Raw genomic sequence first — 25,844 nt, forward strand, 5'->3', positions numbered from 1 at the left:
CTGAATAGGGTGACAGCAGAGTGGTAAAGGTCATCGTGATGGAGCCATAAATGGTAAACTGACCTAGTGAACATAGGTCAAATGATTTCCCCCACTTTGCTCTGTGCTTTACATCCCTTTTTTTTTTACACAAAATTATACACTTTTTTGACCTTTAAAGAATTTCCCAAATGTCAGTCAAGATTAGGATTATAGGAACTTTTTGTTATACATTTATTTAGGTATTACTATAAACTGACAGGCGTGTTAACATTTCACAGTCTGTTTAAAACCCATGACAGCTCGACTGTCCTAAATGAATGAACCCTTTTTTTTATTCTGAATACATTCCTGCCATTGTTGTACATTTAAAGCATCCTTATCTGTTGTGGCCTTTTATCTCAACTCACATTCCCACAAATCAGTCCACCCACAACATGCTGCTGTGGGCTTTTCAGCATCTTAGTTAGAAATTGCCATAATAAACATGGAATCAAAACCATTTGAAAGGTTGACCAGATTCACTGCTCCTGCAATTTATGTAATTTCAGGGGCACCATATTCCATAATGGTGGAGAACTCAAAGACAATAGAACTAAGGATATTGATATTATGAGGACTTTTGCATGATTTAAAAACTGCAATGAATTCATCTGAAAAAAGATTTGTGTTCATGATTTTTTTTAAATTGTTGTGTAGAAAGAGAGTACAAAATTAGATTTATTAAAATTTATTATCTTTTTGCGATGAAAAACATTACATGGACCCCACCAGGACAGATAAAGATGTGATGCATGAATGGTCAGCCAGATTAAAACATTTTATTGCATACTGGTGTCAATAATACACCTTGCACAATAATTTACAATAATTAACTTTATGTTGCTTACATCAATGGAGGGGAACCCAGCAGGACATTCCTACACATTCATCTTCGGCATCATCTTCAGTACAAATGCATACCAGCATTTCTGTCACTCTGTAGAATGAAACAACAAGACCATGCCTTCCCTTCAGCCGGCCAGTAGCCGTTAATAACACCACAACAGCCAATTTTGAAAAGGTTTGTGAAGGAAATACAGAAATTTTCAGTTTTGTCAATTTTTTGGTGTTTTGACACATTATAAAATTATAACAGTTTTATCTGTAGGCTACAGGAGATATTCAAACCTGCATGAGAGTTTAGAAAAGTGATCAGTGAAATACCGTTCTAAAAATTCCTTGAGGTATGTCGAACACCATTTCAACACTGTATGTGATGTGTGGTTAACACTGAATATCAGTTATTAATCAAGTCACTAAATCAACCGATCTCTGCATAAAACAAAAATATCAAAAGGTTTATACAACAGCTAACACTGCTTCAGGATTTCATTTCCTTTTGAACGTCCGCAGGCCTTAAAGTAAGACTTCATAGCAGCTGCTGTTCTTAACACACCCTGCTGGCTGTTATGGAGCCGCTGGGTCTCTCTCTGGGCTTTATGGGGGTCCGGAAGGAGCTTTGCTGAGGAAGTGCTGGATCTCTTTGTCCAGTTCCTGGTTCTGTTTCAGAGCTTCGTCACGGCTGCGCTCGACCTGGCGGAGTCGGATCTCCAGGGCGGCCACCCGCTGCTTCTCAGCGTCCAGCGCCGAGCGCAGTTCTGCCACCAGGGCAGTCAGCTGTTGATTCCTCTGCTGCAGACTGTTGATGAAGAGAGTTATATTCAGTTGCATTTACACTATGCACTTTCCACTCTAAACAAACACACCTAAGTTCGTGTTTCGGCTGTTGGACTTGGCTGTGTGGTACAGACCTCAAAATAACACTGCCACCGTTTCCAACACTGTCTCCCAGGCCACCTTGCTTGGGTTGTGAAGCAGCCACCGGGGTAACTTTTACAGGCTCCTCTCTGACAGGGCAGTTTTCAGCTTTTTGTACGAGCGATGGAGGGGAACGCGCCATGGCCGCTGTGTCAGGAGATGTAGGAGCCTCTCTTGGCTTTGTTGCACTGCGACTGTTCGTTCTTTTTGTGCATTCATCATCCATCCTTGTCTGCGGCCCCTCGGTTTGCTTCTGCGAGAACAGCGACACTCTCTGAAGATCCAGGATTTTGAAGATGTCCTCCGAGAGGGTCTTCTCCTCCTTCTCCTCACATATCTCTGTGATACGGCTCCACCTGTAGGGGGCGTCCTCTCTGGTCAGTTTGCCCGAGCCTGGGCTGATCAGGCTGGGCAGAGTCTGAGTACGCTTACGGGGACTTTCACGCCACAGTTCCGTTGGGGGAGAGGAGGGAGAATCGTCAGACGGCCAGCCGTCCCTGGTCTCTGTCTCTGGTGTTCCTGCATCCTCTTCTTCGGGAGATTCAGACAGGGAGGAGTTTTCACACTGCAAGACAGACGTGGATTTACCTTTTTATTCCTACTCTCACTGATAGATCAATTTTGGTACTCTCTAGATCGCCCTTGTAGATGTACAGTTGGTGAAACCAATAATTTGATAATCACTACGACCGTCAACATTGTTCACATTTTTTTAAAATAGACATTTATGAATCTTTCTAGTTCAATTAGTTTTAATGGTATATATATATATGTGTGTGTGTGTGTGTGTGTATATATATATGTTAATATAAAAACAACTTCCTATATTTGTCCTATTCCTAATGATGCATACAGTTTCAGAACATTAAAGATGGGTGAAGGGTGCTTTGCCACTTTGAATTCTGAATATTTTGATGGGCAACAACAGTCTATCAATCACAGTAGTTTAGTGGTGGCCTAGCAGGTAAGGAAAGCAATCAAAAGGTTGCAGGGTCAAATCCCGAAGTGCCATGGTGCTACCGAGGTCCTCTTGATCAACCTACCGTCCTCACATATTGTTCCCCGGGTGCCTTTTACCCTGAATCCTATATCCGTATACCCTTTTTCTGTTTCCCATTTTCCGCCTGTAGCTGCAGCATCCTACGTCGCAATAGTTTTACACCCATACCTGCGACATGCATCCACGTGATGATCGATTATAAACAATCAGATCAATTAGTTGTTGCAGCCCTAAATTAGATAAATGCCAGTATGTAGGATTTATGATCTGCATTTTAACAATATACTTGTCAGGCTTTTATTATTTTAATTATAATTTAAATTAAATTGAATTTAACCCCAACAATGGACTCTTCTCTCTGCTGCGATCAGGGAAGCGCTTTCGCTCCCTGAAGTCCAACACAGAGAGAATGAGGAGGAGCTTCTTCCCGCAGGCTGTCCGAGCTCTCAACATCAACACTACATAGAACTCCAGCACTTTCACTTTCACCTCCAATCACTACGGACTCTTTTGCCCAAAATCACTTTGCAAAAAATCACTTTACACAAAATCACTTTGCGCTTTTTACATTACTGCTCTTTTTTTATGGCTCTTTTCTCTTTTTTTTAAACATTGTCTTTAACTCATTTGCACACCTTCACCCTACCAGTTACACATATTTTATGTTAAAGACGTAAAAGTGTAATATTTGGATATGTTTGCAATATTTGCATATTGGTTCATTGTATACTTGCAACATTTGCAATACTGTGGTCTGTAGTAGTCGCAAAAAGCATTTCACTGCATATCATACCGTGTATGACTATGTATGTGACAAAAAAAATTTGAATTTGAATTTGATTTGAATTTGTTATTCAGTCATTTGGTCGTCCATTTAATTTAACCTGGCTGGAACAACGACCTTCGTATGTAACTTTATATGCAAAATGACGAGCTCCTTCACAACTTGCTCGCATGCTCAGGTAACTCCACCTAGTGCTGCTATTTATCTGTAATTTCTCTGATTGCTGAAGCCTTTACATCCAGTCTAACCACTGACTTCTAATACTACGTCAGTTCACAGTTCATACTGACTGCAATTAATATATTTCTGTAATCTGAAGTGGTGCCTTTCAGAGTGTGAACATGTCATACAGAATGGCCAGTAGATTTAGATTTAGATCATTTAGATTGTTTTAGAGAAAGATGAGTATTGTGAACGCTCATGTTTTGAGTATTGTGAACGCTCATGTACATGAAATCTGCATTATAATAAGGTAATCCTACTTGACATGAACAGAGGGAAACAGTGGTAAAAAGTAAAAACGTTCAGTAAAACGTTCATCTGTTACCTCAGCAGCCTCCCAGCCCACAAAGTTGGTTCTCAACTTCTTGCCTTTGGTTTTCTTGACAGTTGGGGACTTGGGGGCATCGTTTGAAAAGGGGAAGAGCAGCTCATGGTGTCTGATCATCACAGTCATCACCTTCTGAATCTGAGGGGTTCCTGTAAGGATCAGGAAGGCACATGTTGCAAGGTTGGTCCTCAGAAATGGACCTGAAATGCACCGGTGTAGACCTACCTTTCATCAAGGTGATGGCATCTTCCATCTGAGGCTTGAAGAGGTTAACTCCTATAACTGTAGCCAGATTCTCCACACTCATTTTGTTCACTTTTGCATTTTGACCAACCTCATACAAGAATCTATCACAGAAAAAAAAAGATTAAAAATATTCAGCATTTATAACTGTGCTATAAAGATCTAAATGAGATGTTATTTACTCTCCTTCACCTGCATACGTAACTGAGAAGGTTGTAGTTTACAGTTGGGAGCAGGGCAATCTGCTTTACCAAGTTTTCTCTGCCCTGTAAGGTGATGTGACACACACTGTTCAGTTTTGTGCAGGTTTTATTTGTATTTCTACCATGGTGCAGTAATAAGCGTAATGAACTGCAGTACCGCAGCAGTGTTGGCATCCAGCTGGTTACTGCAGTCTAGAAAATCTTGGTACTGACTCCAGGGCACCACAGGCTCAGGAAGCTCCCTTAAGTACAACTTGAGTAAGGACGCCACCGTGTGAACGTCAGTGTCACTGCAGAGGACAAAGAAATGCATTTTTTTTTAGTAATACTACGGATATGTGGTTGGCAAAAAAAAGAGCCCCCATTGGTGGCAACATGGTAGCACTGGCAGAAACATATAATGCAGGAATTTTGATTAAATGAAGATTCATTTATTTACTACACTTTCATGACATATATACACATTTACCCTACATTTATTGTAACTATAGCACAACCCATCCTATGGGATTGGTGTGCTGTAGTTGCAGACAAAAGATATCTACATAGCAAGTTACCATGAGTGGATTATTAAATTGGATTATGTAGGAAGTGGGGCAAGTACCTCAGGGTAGGATGGTCCAACACATTGAACACTATTTTTATCTATTTTTCTGATATTCCCCTTAACATGCCAAGACAACAGGTTGCCATTTTATAAGTTAGAAGCTCTGGCCTTCTTTGTAGAGAATAATTTGAAAAAAAGTCACTGTTTGGGGCATGTGACCAGAAACATTACCCAGCCTCCCATCATTTGCCTCACTAGTCACTGGTCACAACACAACACGTATGCACAGCATGAATGCAACACACAAACAAGCAGAGTTCCTCTATAGTTGTAGATTATCATGTCTTTGTCTTAAATTGCACTTTAAATGATGAGTAACCAGATATTTAGATATACTAGTATGTCAGTAACTTAGCAGATGGTATGTATTGTTTTAAATTGGAAATGATTAAAATAATTGTAACAGTAGCAGCTACATGACAGTTACCTGGGGAAGGAAGGTCTCTCTCCAGCATCAAATGCATCCCTGAACTGTTTGACCTGGTTATCCTGGCCTGGAAGCCGGAAGATGCCCTCCTCGCTCAGACCATGCACACGAATGAACTCGGAACACTTCTCGACTAGGATGGGCACAGTGTGAGAACCAGACCTCTTCTCATAAGCCATGATGTCCCCCAGGGCTTTACCGAACACTGAGGGATAATGAGAGGAAGGACATGAAATGATGGCCAGGCTTATTTTAATAGTTATTATGAGGCAAGCAACAGACATAATGATACATTAATGAAATAAAAGACTCACTGTGCTCATCTATTCATAGAACTATGGTACAAGTGGCATACAACAGTTCATTGTGCAATATGCAGAATATATGAATATTCATAGGGGGAAAGGAGACTAATCAGTCCTAAGTAATCAATTCATAATTTGAGAATCAAAAAACTTTCAAATAGGCCTGGCAAGTCTGCCAGGGGGGGTTGTGTCGGAGTGTGAAGGCTGAAATTAATTCCCTTTGCCTCCCTATTGCCACATGTGTGATCTCAGAACAGGGATTGTCATAGTTGACTGTTGCAGTATGATAGGAGAGGGTAGAAGGTAGAGGGTAAGACGCTCACCTACATTCATTTTACATTTACAACATTTACCAGACGCCCTTATCCAGAGCGACTTACAATCAGTAATTACAGGGACAGTCCCCCCCTGGAGACTCTCAGGGTTAAGTGTCTTGCTCAGTGACACAATGGTAGTCAGTGGGATTTAAACCTGGGTCTTCTGGTTCATTAGCAAGCGTGTTACCCACTAGGCTACTACCACCTTTGACCCAGAGAACCACAAAGTCACAGGTTCAAACCCAATTTACTACCATTGTGTCCCTGAGAAAGACGCTTGTGTCTCCAGGGGGGAGTGTTTATGTAATTACTGACTGTAAGTCGCTCTGGATAAGGGCGTCTGATAAATGCAATAAAAGTAAATGTAGCTAGTTCATTTTTTTGACAGGGGGTCCTATAGTCATGGTGTGCTCATGCGCAGTTGAATGATATTTAATAAATCTAAGAACGGAGACTGTGTACCTCCACTGGACGGTGCTCCAATCACTCTGCGGATGCTGCGGACCCACTCCTCCATCTCCGTCTGTGTGCGGGCCATCAGGACGTAAGGTTCACGTTCGCGATCTCCAACGCTGGCTGTTGAAACAGACCTCTCATGAATGTGTTACATCCCCAGTGCTCAGTGCTGGTGAGTTAAGAGACATCTGAAACCTTACGTGGTATGATTTCAAACAGGAACTTGTCTTCTGCAGTTGTTGGCAGATCATTGACCTGACATGACCACAGCTGGATTTGTCCCTTTGAGCAAAATAGGACAGCATGGGTGACTAGACTGTTCTTACTTTCTGTTCTGAAAACGAGTCTCTTCGCTGTGAGTACAACATGCGGTGTTCTTTTATTTAATATACACTTGACATGCGAGGCTACACCCATGTTCTCAGTTTCATGAGTATGATTTCTTAAAAAAAGAAGAAAAATAGGGCAACAGTGACTGTACACGGGCACAGTTCAAATGGAGAAAATCTTTCACACGTCATATTGCTTCTCCTTAAAAAAGGGGATTCTGGCCACATTAGCTAAAGGCTAAAAACAAGATTAAAAAATGAACAGAATTTTTTTAAAAATCTGGAAGATGTGTGAGGGAAAAGAGCTTAGTAGAACCAGCAGAATTACAGCAACAGGACATTTTACACCGATCTTTCACGACTCTCACTTACTTGAGAAGAGGTCTCCCTGTCATCCTTGTAATAAGTAAGAATGCTCCCTCTCAGCACGAAGTAGCGCAGCTGCCAGTTCTTTACTATGGACCTCTGTTTCTTCAGCCATCCCATCTTCAAAGGTTTCTCCAGCGACCTCTTCGGGCAGGACCCTGGGCTTCCTTCCCCCGGCATGATGCTCCGCGAGCGAGCTAACGCGATGGATGACAAAAGAGAGAATAAAAACTAATCGATCAAATGGCCATATATTACAGGCATTGTATAGCTTCCTGCCATCCAAAATCATGCATGTTAGGTGGATCTGTGACACTAAAGTGTAGTGACAGTGTGCCTTGTGGTGGGTTCACCCAGGGCCCGGCACCCAATGTCCCCGCCCTCGCATCCCTACTGTGGATTGAGTGGTTGTTGAGTGGTTTTTCAATCCAAAATTCTTCTTGATACAATCAAGTCACTAGATGCAACATTATGCTTATATTCATACGCACAAAATGTGAGTAAAATTCATTTCTAATAAAATGTTATAAATATTTGTTGCTCCATAAAAATGCGTGGACAAAATACAGGCTCACACAACATGCTGTGTCAAGTAACACAACGCTTCATTTATGTTTTGCAACATATTTCCTTCCTTTGACACAGGTATACATTACAGGTGCTGATTTAAAATACTTTAAAATACCAAACTGCCATTCTGCAATCTCAATTTAAAAGGCATAATCCCTGGCTCTGGAACATTAAAGAGAAGCTTATCGGTGGACACCACACTTCTTAGGCTTATGTATGGATTCATTGAGTCTGAAATGCATGAAGGTGCCTGATGATCATGGGATTCATAAATGAAAAGATCTTTGTGTAGAATTCTGCACTAAACCAGTCTTCCTTTTTTTGTGTCTGTGATTCTTCTTGTGGAAAATGTGAACTAAACAGTCACAGTAATAAAAAGAGTACACAGCTCTGGAAAAGATAATAAACTACTTTAGAAAAAACTGATGTGGACCCAACACTCATATTTGACTGTTTTACCCAGTTAATTATTGCAGCGGGTAATAAAAGTTTTGGATAAATCAGTTATAATATTAGTAATAATGAACAGATCTGTTTTACACATGCACACATTCAAAAGTTGAATCATTTGGAAATGTCCTAGTTTCATATATAAAACAATAAAAATCACATTGAATTGATCTAAACTCAGTTGTCATTCACACGTGCCAGTGGCAGCTGGAAATGTCTGTTAATGTTGAATATGAAGTGAAAGTGAAACACTGCAGCACATCACACGGTGACACAACGAAATGTGTCCTCTGAATTGAACCATCACCCTTGGTGAGCGTGTGGGGACGGTGCTTTGCTCAGTGGCACCTTGGTGGATCAGGATTCAAACCAGCAACCTTCCGATTACGGGGATGATTCCTTACCTACTAGGCCACTACATGTAGAGAGGGCCTTTATCAGCAACAATTAGTCTTGAGTTCCAGTGGAATGCTGGGTTCATTACTGCATTAGCTTTTTGCAGTGATCTTAATAATACAGTTGCACTGCTTAAAAAAGCAATAAAACTGCCTTCATCTGTGTGATTGACTATTTCTAACTTTGTCACTTTTGGTATTTTCAATTCAACATCATTCACTTTTACTAGTTTTTTACTAGCAATATTGAAAAATCTAAAGATATGGAAACCAAAGGCACGAGAGAAGGTCTGACTGAGGCAGTCTGAGCGCCTCTGATCCTATCCTGGTCATTTCTGTATGACCTGCATCTGTAGATGAGAGGGTGGTGCAGAACATCGTCCTGCTCAGATAAACAGGAAATGGCGGCATCATTGACCTGTGCTAGAGATCGCTCACGTCTCTTTGGTCTATTTGCAGCCCATGTCGATATGGGCATCTGATGCACTCAGTTTGAATGTTAGGCCGACACACATGGTATGGCGTCACTAGAGTCACAAGGTTCTGAAGATATCTTCTACTGGACCACAGATTTGGGGGGATAAGTTATCTTCAGGATAATTAAAAGGGAACTTCTGCATCATGCAAATCTATATGTTAACATATATATGAATGCATGGTATATTTAACTCTTTATGTAGCCTTTATAAACTCCATACAAAAAAATTGTATTTTAGGCTGATGAAATTCCAAAAAACTGCAATGGTTTCCTCTATGTTTATGACGACTGTAGGTCTTCTCCAGAAGAAAACACTTTCATGAGGCAGAATTTGGCAGAATTTCATCAGCTTCCTGTCTAAACTCAGTTCTGACTAAACAGAGGAAACCAGAGACGTCTTGCAAATGCAGCGCTCCACAACACTGTGCTGATGCACCCGGACATGTCACACTGTTCTCCCCTGAAATATGAAAAAGCTGCATATTGTGCTGCATTCTGCGCAAACAAAGGAGGTAGACACCTTCTCTGGAGTTTCAGTATTGATCAGGTGCTGGAATTGTGATCGAGGCAGCGGTCAGCCCACCCTAATCATATTCTGCTGGGGAGGTCGAGAACACTGTGTTCCCCAAAGCTGCCTCAGATTTGCCATACATACTCCAGCTTCAAATCATTATAAAAGCAAAGGGAAATATCCCAGGATATGATTACCGGCCTCTCCTGAAATAAACAGGAATGTTCTGATTAATCCACGCTGCTGTGATACAGCATGTACAGATATGTGCGGAACACATGGCCTGTTGTCCAGTCTGCCCGGTCCTGGTGTAGACTGTTACAAATCTGAGCTGAAAATAAAGTGAAAAATCGACACGAAACAATATTCATAGTTCTTTACTGCTTAACTTCCTGCAAATAGGTTTGCATACAAAAGTGTAAAAAAGAAGCTGCATAAAAGCACACATGCTTCTTTTTAAGTATGTAGAAGACTGAAAAAGTGTGTAAATTGTTCACTTAAATAGTTTGTCTCAGCGCTATTCATACTTTGAGTACGAAACGCATTTACGTGCATGCTTTTGATGTTCATAACTAGATGGTCTAGAAAATCTAAACTATGCATTTTGAACATGCATCCACATGTATAATACTGACGTGCACACTGTACACACTTCAACAAATTTGGAAAAAAAACGAAACACACAAGCGGGGCTCTCGAAGCTGATACAAGTGACAACAAGCCCAGGCTGTTCTCAAGAGGTTAGCGATACCACTCATAAAAGTATGCCTGCTTTATAATTCCACATGTACACACACACACACACACACACACACACACACCAGTCCAAATCCAGCCCCTGGGATGTAAGAGGCTGGAAGAAATCCTGAGACCCGCGCAGAGACAGGCCATGATCTTACCAATCCTCGCCGCATCTGTCTTCAGAGAGAAGTCCCAGTTCCGTGGCAGCTTGAGAGACATTGTTCTTCATGGGAGAGGTCAGTCTCTCTCCGTAAACACACACACACACACACACTCACACACAAACACACACTAACACACTCGCACACACCGACTGCACATTCTTTCTAGTCAGTCACTCTCAATCTAGTCAGCCAGTCGCTCAATCTCGCGGTCTCGGCACCTCACTTCCTCCTTCCTTTACTCATCATTCTTCTTTTTTTCTTTTTGCTGCAGCAGCAGCAGCAGCACTTTTGAACACGTCGTCTCTTGCCCCTGCAACGTGTGGTGTGCTTTACTTTTTTTTTTTTTTCTGGACGGGGTATCTGGCCTGAGTGCAGCTCTGAAGCGTAAATGTTTAGTAAAGAACAAATTAACGCTCACTGTGTGTGAATATATATATACACACACACACACACACATTGTGGAGTGCAACAAAAATACCATCAAACCTTCAGGCTGCTGTCATTTTATGCCACTGAAAAAAAGGAAGTGGGCAGAGTTCTAATTCCCACCACAGCAGCTCAAATCATAGAGGCACAGACTCCATTTTCAGCCGTAGGTAACGGCCTGTTGACCGTCAATGATTTGCTGAATCTTATCAGGGCATAGCCTGGTTTTCAAAAGAGGTGGGTTTAAAAAAAGGAAGTCAATGCACGCTGCAGAGGAAGAAAATGTAAAAATTAGCACACGCACACACAGACGCTGAGCTATAACCTTTAATGGCATTTGACAAAAAAATCCAGAGGCCCACATAATAATAACAGTAACAATAATAATAATTATTATTATTAATATGACAACAGAGAAACGTAAAACCAAACGGTCATGAAGTTTGGGTACGTTCAGAGATGGGGGACTGGGGGGGGTTTGGACATCCATGAACTGCAAGACCACTTTTTAAAGCTTAAAATATATCGAAAGGTCATGAGTGGGACTAATGTGGACAGAATGAAAGTTACACCTCTAGCCCACTCTAGTGATCCTGTTATGGCATACTGTTCGGAATACACCCCCTGCCACACCCACACTCAAGCCTTACAGTAGCTTGCACCATCGGTAATTCTGCTACCGGACAGAACTTTTACACTGAAGGGAGTCTAAAAACCCGGAGCAAAGAGCCGCAAAATAACGAGGCACCAGTTAAATTAAATAGCTCGGATGAATGCAAGCATGGGTCATTTACCATAAATCTTCTATACTCAAGCATACCGTATAAATTTTCGTCTCCGTATAGTCTCTATCATTTTCTATAAAAGGATTTGCACAGGGGGCAAGTCATATCTTCACAGTCGTATTTAAAAACAATTTAAAATATAATCACAAGCAACATTTTATTAATAGTTATGAGGGGGGTGGTATGATCAACAATCTTAAAATGAGTATGTTGTGTGTAGAACTACAAACCAGAGCAGTGCGGAAAGAGTCTGACTGCTGGGTACTTATTTTGGGTGCCACATGGATCCTATGTACATGGCAGAAGTAACCTTCAAACCTCAGCACTATGAACTATGAAACGTAACTCATCGCAACGTAACTTTATTTTAGGGGAGGGGTGTGTCCACTCTAAGGCCTGTTTGAGACATACTGTATATGATTTTGGGCTATATGAGAAATAAATGTTGTTGTAAATAAAAATGTTGGGTGTGTGAAGTATTCAGACTGTTCCTCAGAGTTCCTTATTCCTGAATCCAATCACAGAATCAGGCAAAAGGGTGAGAAAACAAAACATCTTAACATCATAACTGTCCACGAGCGTCGGGATCCCTTGGAAGGTTCTGGCAATGCGCATACATACATACATATATTTATATATGCAATTTGGCAGTGAATCAATGGCAAGTCGATTCTTCTCGGTTACACACAACCCCATCTGAGTCATTGAAGATATTCTGTCTGGCAAACCACCAAATTCAAATCTCGGCAAACATTCGTGTGTGGCTTTCGGTGTGCTCAGGGCAATAATTTAGGTATGGGTTGTGCGAAGATGTCAAAACGCTTCCAGAACAGCTGTACACGAGACCCCAACACTGCAAATTTCACCACAGTCTCATATATATATATAGAATCCAACCCAAAACCAACCCGGCAAGCCTCAGAGAAATCGGCCAATATCAGAAGCTGCCAGTTTGCAGGCTAACAAAGGGGCACAAATGCACGACTTGTTCACTGCACATGCGATGCAAGGAAATACTAAGTGCCAAAATCTGATCTTCTCGGCAAACAGACATCATGGTAACAGGTTGGCAACCACAAGACTGTATCTCTAAGCTCAGACAAGCTAACAGCACGTTTCACTATACTTTAAAAGAGAAGCTGAAGCACAAAGCGCCAACACTTCAGATATACTCATCAGACAACAAAAATAATCAAAGCAGTAAACTACAAATAAAACTATAATACAGGCCCATCTATGGCATGAGCATAGGTAACAGAATTAAACCTCCAATGACACTATGGAGGGGTGACATTTAAAAAAAAAAAAAAATGTCCTATCCTATGGCCCTTTTTCCGACCCTTTCACTCTGAAATGAATGAACAGATGGTAGTTCACAGATATTGTGAAACAGACTAACATTTTGATAAAAATTGGTTTAGTTGCATTTGAGTTAACTAAAAGATACCATCAATTTTGTAAAAATGTCACGGGTAGGTATCCGTTCCGTGAGGTTTCAGATTGCCAGTTCGACTCCCTCCCAAAACCTCGGATCCCTGGCTACCTAACATAATATATGGCCAACCACAGCCAAACTACACATTTATATACACATACTGGCAGGACGTGAACATTTGTCTTCACAGAACATTGCCTGGCACACTGTGACATACACAATTACAAACTGTAACCACTGTGTGCAATATATAGAGAGAAGTGTAGGGGGAAAACCTGAATACAGTGGCATATGCCAAGGGAATATATTACACAACCAAAAAGGACACTTAACAACAAATGGAAAAAAAGCTGTAACAATGTGGGCAGGTTGAGCAGTGCATTAAAATAAAACAGAATACAATGTGTATTATATATAATTAAAAAAAAAAAAAAAAACAGTAATATGCAAGGTTCTGTTTAGAAGTTGTACACTCGTACACATGGCAGCCAGTTACCGTGTGCTGCAGTATACTGTATTCTGTTTGACATAACAAAGTTACAGTAAGTCACAGTAAGTTAAAAACAAAATAAAAAAATTAATTTACACTGACAGTCACATTTAGAAAGTGGACAGAACACACACTCTATAGCACTCTCTCTCTCACACAGACACACACACACACACGACAGATTAAATGGAATGACACTAAAGGCTTGAGTTTGGCCTTCTCCTCCCTTGGTCTTGGTTGTGTCCATGCTTTTTTAAGCAGTGCTCAGTTCCCCCCACCTCCAGAGTGGACGGCACGGGGTTTCCCTCTGTGGCCTGCAGGGTCAGAGGTTAGGCTGCTTCCTCCACAGCCGGGAGCAGGCCTTTCTCTATAAGGTGAGCCTTCAGGGAGTTGAAGATGTGGAGCTGCTGGTCCAGGCGCAGGGCAAGCAGCTGCTGGATGACTTTGGAAGGGTTGGGTCCCCTGCAAAAATGGCATAAATGACAATTATCACCACCATTAGAGTGGATCTTAAAACCAACATTAGATGGAACTACAGCCTGTAGATGTCTTTTTAAAAAAATAAAATTAAATAAACAATTTAATTGTTTAAAAGTCGTGCAGCAGCCTCCTCCTTAGTCACCTTATCGTGGTGGAGGAGTTTGAGAGCCCTAATGATCCTAGGAGCAATGTTGTCTGGGGCACTTGGTGCCCCTGGTAGGGTGTCCCATGACAAATTGGTGGATCACACTCCTCAGCCTCCCTGGAAAGGTCTACTCCAAGAGGAGGTGCAATGTGGTTTTCGTCCTGGCCAAAGAACTTTGGACCGGCTCTTTACCCTTGCTGGCTTAGTGATTGAAGGGGCATGGGAGTTTGCCCAACTAATCCACATGTGTTTTGTGGATTTGGAGAAGGCTTAGGACCGTGTCCCCAGGGGCACCCTATGTGCGGCGCTCCAGGAGTATGGGGTGTCATGGTGAAGAGGAAGCTGAGCCAGAAAGCAAGGCTCTCGATTTACCGGTCGATCTACGTCCCAATCCTCACCTATGGTCATGAGCTTTGGGTAATGACCAAAACAGCGAGATCGTAGATACAAGCCGCCGAAATGAGTTTCCTCAGCAGGGTGGCCGGGCTCAGCCTTAGAGATAGGGTGAGGAGCTCGGACATTCAGGAGGGACTCAGAGTAGAACCGCTGCTCCTCCACATTGAGTCAGTCGAGGTGGTTCGGGCATCTGGTCAGATGTTTCCAGGACGCCTCCCTGGGGAGGGGATTCCCTACTTGGGATGCTGCCCCCACGACCCAGACAAGTGGAGGAAGATGAGGATGAGGAAGTCGTGCAGCAGGGAGCGATTATTTTCAAATGTGAGTTCTGACAAAATATGCCTTCACATGATCGTGGTTCATTCTAAAATAAATTCAACTTTAATGCTTGAAATGCATCTGTAACATGATTTCCAAGGCATATGAATGCATGTAAGACTGACTATCCACACACAAACATCTCATACCTGATAAAACTGGCAATGTAAACATTAACAAAAGTGGCCATGAGGTACTGGCAGTCAAATCGATCCATGATCCCTCCATGGCCGGGGATAGTGTTGGCAAAGTCCTGGAACAGGAGATGCATAATGGTCAGACAGAAAGAGGGTAGGATGTGGGCAGAAGGTCCTGTTAGGTGTGAGAGGCTAAAGCAGTGGCACTACATTCTGAAACCCATACATATACAGAATGTATACGGAAATGCAATACCTGCATATGTTTTAGGGGCAGTGTTCCGAGAGCAGAACTCATCAGATGACGGTTTTTGATACATGTATTCAATCAATTATTTGGTTAGTGGGCTGAACACTGAGCCCTGGTGGTAAGGAGTACACACTACAGATTACTATGCCAAGTAAAGACGCAAGTTTGCTTGTTGCATATATATATATATATATATATATATATATATATATATATATATATATATATATATATATATATATATATAAAAAAAAAAAAAAAAAATAGCATGTGATATCTAAAGTCCTACTTTTCAGTTTGTTAACTGAAATACAGTTGGGACTAAAATGCATTGGGAATGATAGGATGCAGCACAGTGATTGCGTTAACTACACCTACTTTTTACCCCACAGCAAGAAAGGCACTTTCTTGCAATTTAATGATGTATGAAATAAAAATTGCATGTGATATCTACAGAGCTACATTTCAGTAGGTCTGCACATACTGCAACGCATGATGTGTTCAGTCTCAAACCGGATTAATGGAAGATCCTGCCCACTCTTGCTCACCTTGATCTTAAAAGCCCTCTTGAATCCACTGGCAAAAAATCCCCCAAATGGACCCATGATTGAGGCAAAAGAGGAGAGGGCGATACTGTGGATCTGGAATGGGTAAAGACGCACAGTGGTCTGCAGAGAGAGAGAGAGTCCATGGCAGATTAGGATCAATGACAGCATTTGTCCACATAATTGTGTGCAGTCATGTGATTATGCACAGACCCATCCAGTGGCGGATTGCAAGACAGAGGGGAGGACGTAGTACTGCAGCTGGAACAGCTCAGAAGGCTCACAATACACGGTGAAGCTGTTAGAGTCGTTGTTGAACTCCACCGGACACACAAAGTAACGGTAGCCAGCCATGACGTACGACAGCTACGAGAGGGGGAGGGCAAAAATTCTCCAATCCATATCAAAAGCAGTCTGAAATATCAATTAACATATCTTATTTTTAGCTGTAAAAGCAAAAATAAGAAGTGAAACCAGATGAACTCCTAAACTCAAATTCGTTACATTTTTCTTGAAATCCAAAGTAAAAATACACAATGTGTGTCAGCAACACATTCTCTGCTTCCTCTACAAGAGAAAAGCTGGGCTCTGAAGCACGCTACAGTGACTTCCATTTGCTGGACAACCTAAATGGTTCCATTTACATTTACAGCATTTATCAGACGCCCTTATCCACAGCGACTTACAGTCAGTAGTTTACAATCAGGGACAGTCCCCCTGGAGCAACTCATGGTTAAGTATCTTGCTCAGGGTCACAATGGTAGTAAGTGGGATTTGAACCTGGGTCTTCTGGTTCATAGAACAAGATGTCTGACTGGGAGATTTCAGTGTGGAATGAGTGTCCGTCAGGGTGTTGGAGTACAAAAGCGCCCTTACCAGGATTCCAAACAGGATTGTGGCAAAGAATCCTCCAATAAAACCTTCCCATGTCTTCTTGGGAGACAGCTGCTCAGGGCATAGTGGGACAGTGTTTATTACAGCGCTTTCGAAACTAGACCCAATGACAGGGTTGCACATTAGGAGAAATCAACAAAAAAAAAAACCCTGTTACCTTAATAAGGGGCGTGCGCCCAAAGAAGAAGCCGAACATGTAGGCCATGATGTCATTGCAGATCACACAGGAAATGGGAACTATGAACCTGACGAGATAAAATTGGAGGATCGGTGAACAGGATTAGTACAGCACACCACCACCTTCCTCAGCTGGAAATGACAGTTAGACATGCTATTAACCTTTATGCCAGTGGCTTCGAAACCTATTCCTGGAGGACCCACTGCAGGAAGTTTGAATTTCACCCCACATTGTACTGAGCCTGACATTCATTCTTAGCCTGTCAAAGATCACCTGAACTTCATAAGAGGAAAAAGTCAAATTAAAAGATCCTGGCAAAGATTTTTGAAGGAACCGAGCCACCGCTCTAGTATAGATAGATTGAGTTTTCTAATTTGTGAACCAAACAAACTCAATTGTGGGAAGAATGTTGCTGCCTTGAATTGGGCTCTTTGGTCCACCTGGTGAAAATGGTCACTGCTAATCCAGTGACAGTAACTTGATGTCTTACATCCAAAATTTTGCAGTTGTCCAGGAGATATACTATAGGACAGACTTTCAATAAAAAAAAAACAATATTCTATCATTTTTATTACAAGAAAACATGACTGGTTCTTGAAGGTTAAATGGGTGAATGCAAAATGTGCCCTCTTGTACCTCGTGTCTTTATCACATCAGATTCACAGACTTCACTGCACCTTTCCAGCACATTTCAAGCAGTACTACTCGATTCTCAAATCTTGACAAGGTAACAATATCTTCAGGTGAACTGTAAGTTAGTTAACATTGCTTAGAGAACAGGTGCAATATGATGTATGTAAGCGTGGAAAACCATTGATCTGCCGTTTTGTTTTTATTTTAGTTTTCTGTGCTCCAAAATTGTACTGAAACATTTCAATTGTAAATATCTCAATGCTACAACGACAATAAAGATAAAAAATTATTTTTCTTACCAAATCATTCCCTCAAAGAGGTTGTGAATGATGAGGTGGGACTGAGTGACGATAATCAGCAGGGTCACATGGGTCCAGCCAAACTGCGAGCAGAAGGTTGGATGGCAGGGGACAAGAGTAGAGAAAGGACATTGTTAACAACACACCTAAAAGTGTAAACAGAACAGGTGACTGTGAAGGTCATGCAGCTCCCAGGGTTCCATTAATGCCATGTTCTGTCCTGCTCGGTCTGCAGCTTCACTGCGTGAGCCAACCCAGCTCTGCAGGGCCCCGCGTCCATGTTTAGGACCGCCGCCATCAATAATGCAGCAACACTCACCATGTAGAACTGCAGGCGGTAGTGCTTCTTCACCAGGCTCAGCACAAACATGCAGAATCCTGCAACAGTGTACAGTTTCACATAAACAAGCCAATTTTTGTAAAGACCAGTGAGCAGACTAAAGACTAAAACGAAAATGTTGGAAGGATAAGACCACATGCAAATCAACAAATACAACATTCGGCAAGCAAGAGTTTTGAAATGGAATTTAAAAAGCCAAGTGAGTAGCCTCACTTGGCATTTCCGAACAGAGAGACGGGGAAAAAAGGTGATTAAACACGACACTCCGCCTCCATTACAGCACTCAGCAATTAGAGAACTGGGCAAAGAACAAGTAAAAGGATCGATCAGACATCATTGTCAAAGTTAAAGCTTGGCTGCCTGACACCACTATCAGAGGAGCTCAAACCTCGGGCGGAGCCAACAAGAAACGGCCAGAAGCAGCAGATCGGAGCGTCTCTGTAGCAGGAGAGCTTAACCACATCCTGTTCAGACCAAAAGAAAATGAAACAAGCACTTCCCTAATGACTTCTTTTCTTGAGACGGTGGAATTTTGACAGCAAGGTTAAAATTATTGTTGCTTTTGACCTGTTCCACCAGCAGGTAACTGATACATCTCACTTCCAGCTTTGGAGAGGGCAGTAGTAGAGATAGAGGAGGAGTAAAACCACAAACACTTTTCCTGTTGGGCCAAATTCAGGCAGACATGAGAAATACTCCTCTGTGATTAGTACGTTACCATCCTGCACTTTACTGCTCAGATATTTTAACATGTGGGTGGAGTGGTCGAAGGCCCTGTGGGTGGAGTGTCTGACTGCAGGGTCCTCACCGGTCAGGTACAAAGCGAAGGAGATGAAGCGGTGGTATTTGCTGAGGATTCGCAGTGGCTCCTCTCTCTGCACCAGAGTGAAGAAGTAGTCGGTCACAGTCTCGCCATAGAAGAAGTAGTTCACACACAACAGGAAGTACCTAAGAGATGGAGGACGTTAGCACACAGAATCTTAATAAATCCGATCACACGTGTTGCTATGGAATTAACTAGCCATGTAGAGTAAAACCTAGAACATTTCTACCTTTCTACACATGGAAGATTCTCTACAATAAAGAATTTCTACTGAGAAAACTAGGGTAATCTATGTGTATAAGACTAACTAATCTCACTGGATCTAGAGCTGTGAAAAATGATGTGAACCCTTTGAAATTTGGCAGGGGGTCAATAACACAACACTAGTATGTCCATATGTTTTACTTTCATTTAAAAAAATTGCTTTTCAAGTTTATTAATTGATTTCACAAATTATTGGAAATTTGAAGGAAACATTTGATGGATTATTGCAAAAATGTCAATGTTGTACAATTTAATAATAATTCTCAGGGAGACCGAAAAATAAATATGCCAAGGTCAATTACTTACTTACAACTAATCATTACGATGCCTCTAATGTTAGAAAGTTAGCAAATAAAACTGGATTAAATAAAACTGGAGGCAAAAAGAAATTATGGAATTAATTGAGACAATCTAACAATGAAAACCGATCATTTTAAAGGGTCCACAACTTTCCAGCTGTACATAACAATCTGTTACCTCTGACAAACTGGTGAGCAAGAAAGAAGAGAGCAATTAAACAGGCTGATTATTAATATTTCATTTATGCAACTAATGTTGCCATCTCAGTAAATAGGCCACACGACTGAGGCACATAAACTGCACCGCATGTTGAGGATTTAGCCTCTTCAAGATTGAGCAACTTCTGCTTTCATCATCTCATGATCTACTGTAAATGTGTGTAACAAAAGCACGAGCACACATGTATGATGTGGGGGAGAGTGGGGGTATAATGGAGGCCGACAGAGATGGAGAGAGCCTCACCAGCTTAGGGTTCGAAACCAGGGCAGGTGGTAGGAATGGTAAACACTGTAACCAATGGTGATGATCTCATGGAAGCACTTGATCTGAACACAAAGAACCTGCAACAGGAAGCACCACTGTCAAGATGATGATGATAGGTCCACGGCACGCCATGTTTGCAGAAATTCAGACATTCAAAAATTCAGAAACTCTGATCAAAATTTACATGCTAAATTATCAGAAAACTGGTGCATTCTAACCACTTCACTGGGCTATCAATGTCAATTTGACAATACAAATAACAACATACTGATCTTTCATTTCCAAGCAAAGCTAGCTGGTAGCAAGCCCAAGAGCTAATTTTTGACATGTTTAAGATGCTGTATAACTTTAGACCCTGAATAATTTTATTCATCTTAAATTGCGAGTGAGGATGTGGAGGGCCACTCACGATCATCATGAGCACCATGGGGCCAAGGTAGATTATGAAGAAGAAGAATGAGATCATGGCCAGAGTCAGGATACCCCGCACCCACCAGTTCTTCCATCTAAAACAGAAAGACATGAGCAACACCCAGGCAGGCGCAACACTGATGCTAACACAGTGGGAAAACGGCCACGCAATATGAGCACACTGAAAATAAGAATAAAACATTCTCAAGTCATGTGAGAGATGTGTACCACTGCACTAATAAAAACAAGATATACCTTGATGAGAGTCCTGAGAGAGCTTTGTTCAGGACCTCTGGGGTGTCATCAGCTGGGACAGGAACCTCAGGAACGTCTTGTTTGCCTTCAGTGTCTGAAGCTCCATCCCTGTCTGCCCTTCCCTCTGTCTCAGAACCCTTAAAGAGGAAAAGACCTTTTCTCAGACACATACTGACAGTGTAGTAATAGCAACAAGCACAACAACACAGACACAAATAAAAAAAAAAAAAAAAAAAAACTGCAACAACTGCAAGATGGATGCCGTCCCAGGTCTTAAGACACAAACCCATCGCTGAAGTGTAAAAAGAAACACACATTTTGAGACGAGTGAAAGTCAAGAGAACGATGCACAGAAATGTATCTATGCTAAGCCTGTGGCTGGGACTGCTTGTATTTGTTTTTGAAAGACAGTTCAAGGGTGTTAAATTCCTCTGAAATGTTTTAGCGAGGACACCAGTGGGCAAGAGCTGTTAACAACCTCCGCATCTAAGCCCAGGCCGGAAGCGGGGGAGCATGAGATGACCCCCACTCTCCTCTCCATGGCAACAGCCCATTAAGTGTGCCATCAAACAGTACATACTCACAGCTGCCGCCATTGTCTGGTGAAAAATGTGTGGCCTTTATTTTTCCTCCAAACTAAATATAATAATTATTATATCATGGAGAAAGCAGCGGCTCTTGGCCACCCAAACACTGGTCAAATCCTGATTTCAAAAACAAAAAACAATCACACCGGCTCCATTAAAATGATAGGACCTCGCAGGTTTCCATGGAGACCACATCCTGTCACTCAGGATGCTCTAGTTAAAAATATCCACCCAGACCATAAATAGAGCTTCAGGAACTAAGGAGTCTCCAGCTCGCCTCCTCTGCAGGGACCAGTTTGACCGAAAAGATTATTCCTTCCGAATTAAACAAATGAAACATGGAACCTGCTGCTTTCCTCAAAGCACACATCACTGTTGCCTGCACGTTTTACACGGATCGGGTTTTTATCTAAAACAGAGCAAAACAAACCAATCCTAAACTTATTTAATTAAAGGGAAATATGCTTCAAGGTTATTGATTATGTAGGGAGGTATACATTTTTATTGCATGCTTCGACAATGCTTGATGACATGACCTCGGTCCATAACATTAGAGTCTATATACTACAACTCCCATGTTGTTCAAAAGGTTGCCAAAGAACATCTGTTTGCCCCATATTTATAATAACTTAATTCTGTTAACAAGGTTACAAAAAGTCCAGATTTAAAATCCATCACCAAAGATTTGGGGTTCCAAATGATGGAAAAATAAGTAAGATGTTCATGAATCATTATAATCATTATGGACATTAGGTCTTATAAAAAATAAATAAATAAATAAATAAAAAGCCTCATGGTAAACAGCATTACTAGTCACTACCAGAGAGGCATGACTACCAGCATACGACCAATCAAGGCCACAAAGAGCCCAGTGTTAAACAGGGAAAGAATTCATAGGCAAGGCAATGCATTCTCTATCATTTCACATGAAAACTGATATTTTCCCTACTGGCAATACCTCCATACTCTTCGCTTATAAGTAACCTTAGGACTGTTTTAAGTTATGCCAGAATATTCGATTGAAAACTGATTTTTAACACTATGCCAACACACAAAACCAATTACAAACGTAAACCAACGTATGATGTGATGGCAGGAGTGGAATCTGCGGTTTACAATGATTCGCTCAGCTTTTGAGCAGTTCAGACTTCATGACCATAGAAGGCAAAAGTTTGACCGACGGGCACAGCAGGGCTTACCACAATCTCCATCCACCTCGGCCAGCGGTGCATCGCAACGCGGATCCTGGCAAAATAACCACAAAGCCACCGGGCAAAGGAATGGCATCGAATACTGAACGCCTCCAAAAAGCCAGCTGTGGACCGCTGGCCACAGAAAACCCCAGTTTAGTGACTCCTACTTGCTGACACAGATCAATTAGGGATCACAATAGACAATGTGATTCGTGTAAAGTAAGAGCTCCGCAAACAAGTTCACTTAAATTTTACGGCATTTAACATCCTACTAAATAAAAAAAAAAAGAAAATCTAAATTCCTCATGTTAATGCAACGCAGACTCTATGCAAAGGAAAGAGAGATAATTGGGTTACAAACACCTCCGTCACAGAGGAATCCCATCCCAGCCTTTACCAACAACCAGGCAGCCAACCAGATCCCACTCTGACCTGCAGGTCCATGCGAGGATGCGGCAGGGACAGTCCCCCTGGAGGAACTCAGGGTAGTAAGTGGGATTTGAACCTGGGCCTTCTGGTTCATAGTGTGGTTCGAGCACTAAGCTACTACCACCCAACAACCAGGCAGCCAACCAGATCCCACTCTGGAAGGATTTTCTGGCCTGCAGGTCCATGCAAGGATGCGGTGGGGACAACAGACTGGTCTGCTGGTAGTTGCTGCTTCGACGCCACTAAATAAAGACATTTTTTTTTTTAAACCAGGCAACACGTTCACGTGTCTACGTCACGTATTCTCCCCGGGTCGCTTTTCGGTGACATCCGTCAGCAGCACCTACACAAGACGTCGTGATGGAGGAACAGAAGGCGAGAGCGGTTAGCAGGTCCGCTACGAATACCTTGTCGTCTGAGTGCTGGTGTCTCAGCGCGTTTTCCGCCGCGGTTCGGTGCCGCAGGTCCGTCATTTTAACGCGGGTCTGTCACGCCACGGCAACTGCGCTCACACCGGGGCCGGCGCGGGTCACGTTGTCGGCGGAGGAGCGGACAAGGTAAAACGCTAATAGGCTAATCTCCGGGCCAGCAGGCTACAGTTTATGCCGACGCCTCCGTCACGTTCGGCGACGCGTGCGAGTCCCGCGCGTCGCCCCGCCCACGTACGCTCGACGTCATGGCGTACGAGCGTTGGCGCAATGGAACACTTAGTTTTTTTTAGGAGCAATTAACATATATTTATAGGTAATATATTGTGTAATATATTGTGTTTTCTTTTTTTTTTTGTTACATCTGGAAAGGTTTCAACAGGAAATGAGTGTTTATGAGGGAATTATGGGTAAACGCCAACTAACTGAATTATTTAATTAAGGACACTGGGTGGCAGCAGAGTCCATGATGTGACAGGCCAGCTTTTATTGTAAATGTTTTTGTAACTCACAGTAGACGACCCACAAATAAATGTTGATATTCACATCTCTGTGTCCACAAATTTATTTGTATATTTGTGTTTTGTAAAATCGAACATTCAGAGCGTTTTGTACTCCTGAAACGCGCTTTGCACATTTGAGCATCATGTCCTGTGGATTTTTGTGGATCGAGTCACATTTGTGCCTTTGTGGAATTCTGTCCACTTTGTATCGCAGGCGATCTGTAGAGAAAAAAATCACAATTGCATCAGTATCCACAGATGTGCATGTTGTGCGTGTGCATGTGCAAATGTGGGTTTTAAATGCATTTGTTGGATTTCTTGTCCATTTGTGGAGCGTGTCACATTTGTGACTCCGCCCTTTTGCGTATGGCCATAATAACGAAGGATCAAGGCGAGCACAGCAAGCACAGCACACTGTGCACCAAACGAAATTTGTCCTCTGCATTTAACCCATCACCGAATACGGGTCCGCTTCCTTCCCACTAGGCCTTCACTGGCCCTCAAACCCCAGTCTTCAGTGTGACAGATGGGGATACTCACCAGGGCATCTGAGAGCATCTCTCTTCCCACCCCCATCCCATAAGGCACAGCTTCTGTCCCGACACCTGTATATATTACAGTTCTTGACAAATCTATAAAAAATGCATCTGTGTATGGACCTGCCCGGTCTATAGTTATTATTTTTCCAAATAAGCAGGTAAATGAATGTTCATCTTTCATATTAAATATATTTTCCTTGTCTGAAAAATGTTCATTGTCTATATTTCTCTACAAATTAATGCAAATACCTGTTGCTTTGGATAAAAGTGTAAATATAAATGTAAGAGTGGTAACGCTACAAGGCTGGCTGGCCTTTTTTTTAGATGTCTGCATTGTTCTGCATGTAGTAGGAGTGTAGTTTAAGTTTATTTTGAATGAAAAAAATACCCATATGCAGTTTTATTTTTTAACATAAAATTACGCTACATTTTCAAAAAACGCTTCTCTATTTATTCACGGCTCAGTCGTAAATACATGTGTGACATTTGAAACGAACCAAGACGATAAAAATCCCTTCTCATATTTGCTGATATTGGTGCTTTAATCCTGTATTCCGCATTGGCCCTGATAGACGTCCATTCATTTAAAAGGAGCGTCAGCCCCTCCCAAGATGGCGGCTCTACTAACGTATCTTTGGCTACTTAAACAGCGCATTTTCTAAAACAGTTGTGTAAAATACGTCGTTAATGTACAATAAAACTCCACGACGTCGTTTTTATGCCGTTCTGAACATACACTGTCAAGTATGTTGACACCAAATAAACACAACTTCTTGCACAATTTAAACTGTATAATGTATGTGCTTTTGTACATATGTATAACTGTTACATATTTCATTGCATGCAAATTTCTTGCCATTTCATTACTGCTATGAGAGGCTTTGCACTCACACATATTGTGTACTGGTGATAACTGATGAGACAATAAAAGAGATTTGACATATTGTTAAGTTGGTATTAATACAGACCTGTATGTGCAGTCAGTTGCTTCATATAGTTCAACACCAAAAGTGTCTTATTTCCATATAGAGTTGTTGTCTGAGTAACAATAAACGGACATGGTACCCTTCTTATGATTTCTGCAACTATTTTATCTTGGGGTTGGGGTACTATGGCATGACAAATCTTTGTCATGGTTCTTTTTTGGGGTCCTCTCTTGGTCTGACACTCTTACTGCAGTCATCTACTCTGTGGCCTGTTAGG

General features: G+C 41.8%; 2 protein-coding genes across 2 annotated transcripts; both read right to left on the reverse strand.

Moving 5' to 3' along the window:
• Nucleotides 1-785: 785 nt before the first annotated feature.
• arhgap25 (Rho GTPase activating protein 25) lies at nucleotides 786-10,914 on the reverse strand. The gene is made up of 11 exons (XM_028995444.1): nucleotides 10,670-10,914; nucleotides 7,373-7,563; nucleotides 6,872-6,953; nucleotides 6,678-6,791; nucleotides 5,594-5,798; nucleotides 4,717-4,849; nucleotides 4,549-4,622; nucleotides 4,339-4,460; nucleotides 4,111-4,262; nucleotides 1,773-2,344; nucleotides 786-1,660 (listed from the first exon to the last, which is right to left on the reverse strand). Exons 1-11 carry the CDS (start codon nucleotides 10,728-10,730, stop codon nucleotides 1,459-1,461), a joined length of 1,908 nt encoding a protein of 635 aa, XP_028851277.1. The 5' UTR covers nucleotides 10,731-10,914; the 3' UTR covers nucleotides 786-1,458.
• A 500-nt stretch (nucleotides 10,915-11,414) lies between these two features.
• On the reverse strand, nucleotides 11,415-23,817 carry cds2 (CDP-diacylglycerol synthase (phosphatidate cytidylyltransferase) 2). The gene is made up of 13 exons (XM_028997034.1): nucleotides 23,579-23,817; nucleotides 20,963-21,099; nucleotides 20,706-20,802; nucleotides 20,276-20,373; nucleotides 19,235-19,374; nucleotides 18,406-18,464; nucleotides 18,087-18,169; nucleotides 17,134-17,221; nucleotides 16,959-17,027; nucleotides 16,296-16,448; nucleotides 16,086-16,205; nucleotides 15,300-15,403; nucleotides 11,415-14,273 (listed from the first exon to the last, which is right to left on the reverse strand). Exons 1-13 carry the CDS (start codon nucleotides 23,642-23,644, stop codon nucleotides 14,141-14,143), a joined length of 1,347 nt encoding a protein of 448 aa, XP_028852867.1. The 5' UTR covers nucleotides 23,645-23,817; the 3' UTR covers nucleotides 11,415-14,140.
• Nucleotides 23,818-25,844: the final 2,027 nt, after the last annotated feature.

Source organism: Denticeps clupeoides, chromosome 11, assembly GCF_900700375.1.
Source record: "Denticeps clupeoides chromosome 11, fDenClu1.1, whole genome shotgun sequence".
Classification (NCBI taxonomy): domain Eukaryota; kingdom Metazoa; phylum Chordata; class Actinopteri; order Clupeiformes; family Denticipitidae; genus Denticeps; species Denticeps clupeoides.

Bases quoted from the DNA above. Each gene is read 5' to 3' on its own strand.
- arhgap25 (XM_028995444.1), bottom strand. From the start codon at position 10,730: ATGTCTCTCAAGCTGCCACGGAACTGGGACTTCTCTCTGAAGACAGAT. The intron at 5,799-6,677 runs GTACACAGTCTC...ATTATCCCTCAG, and splicing joins TGGAGCACCGTCCAGTGGAG to TGTTCGGTAAAGCCCTGGGG. The intron at 1,661-1,772 runs GTCTGTACCACA...CTTCATCAACAG, and splicing joins GGTGGCAGTGTTATTTTGAG to TCTGCAGCAGAGGAATCAAC.
- cds2 (XM_028997034.1), bottom strand. From the start codon at position 23,644: ATGACGGACCTGCGGCACCGAACCGCGGCGGAAAACGCGCTGAGACAC. The intron at 17,028-17,133 runs GTAACAGGGTTT...TGCCCTGAGCAG, and splicing joins GGCGCACGCCCCTTATTAAG to CTGTCTCCCAAGAAGACATG. The intron at 14,274-15,299 runs GTATGAGATGTT...CCATTTTTGCAG, and splicing joins TACATTGCCAGTTTTATCAG to GGGACCCAACCCTTCCAAAG.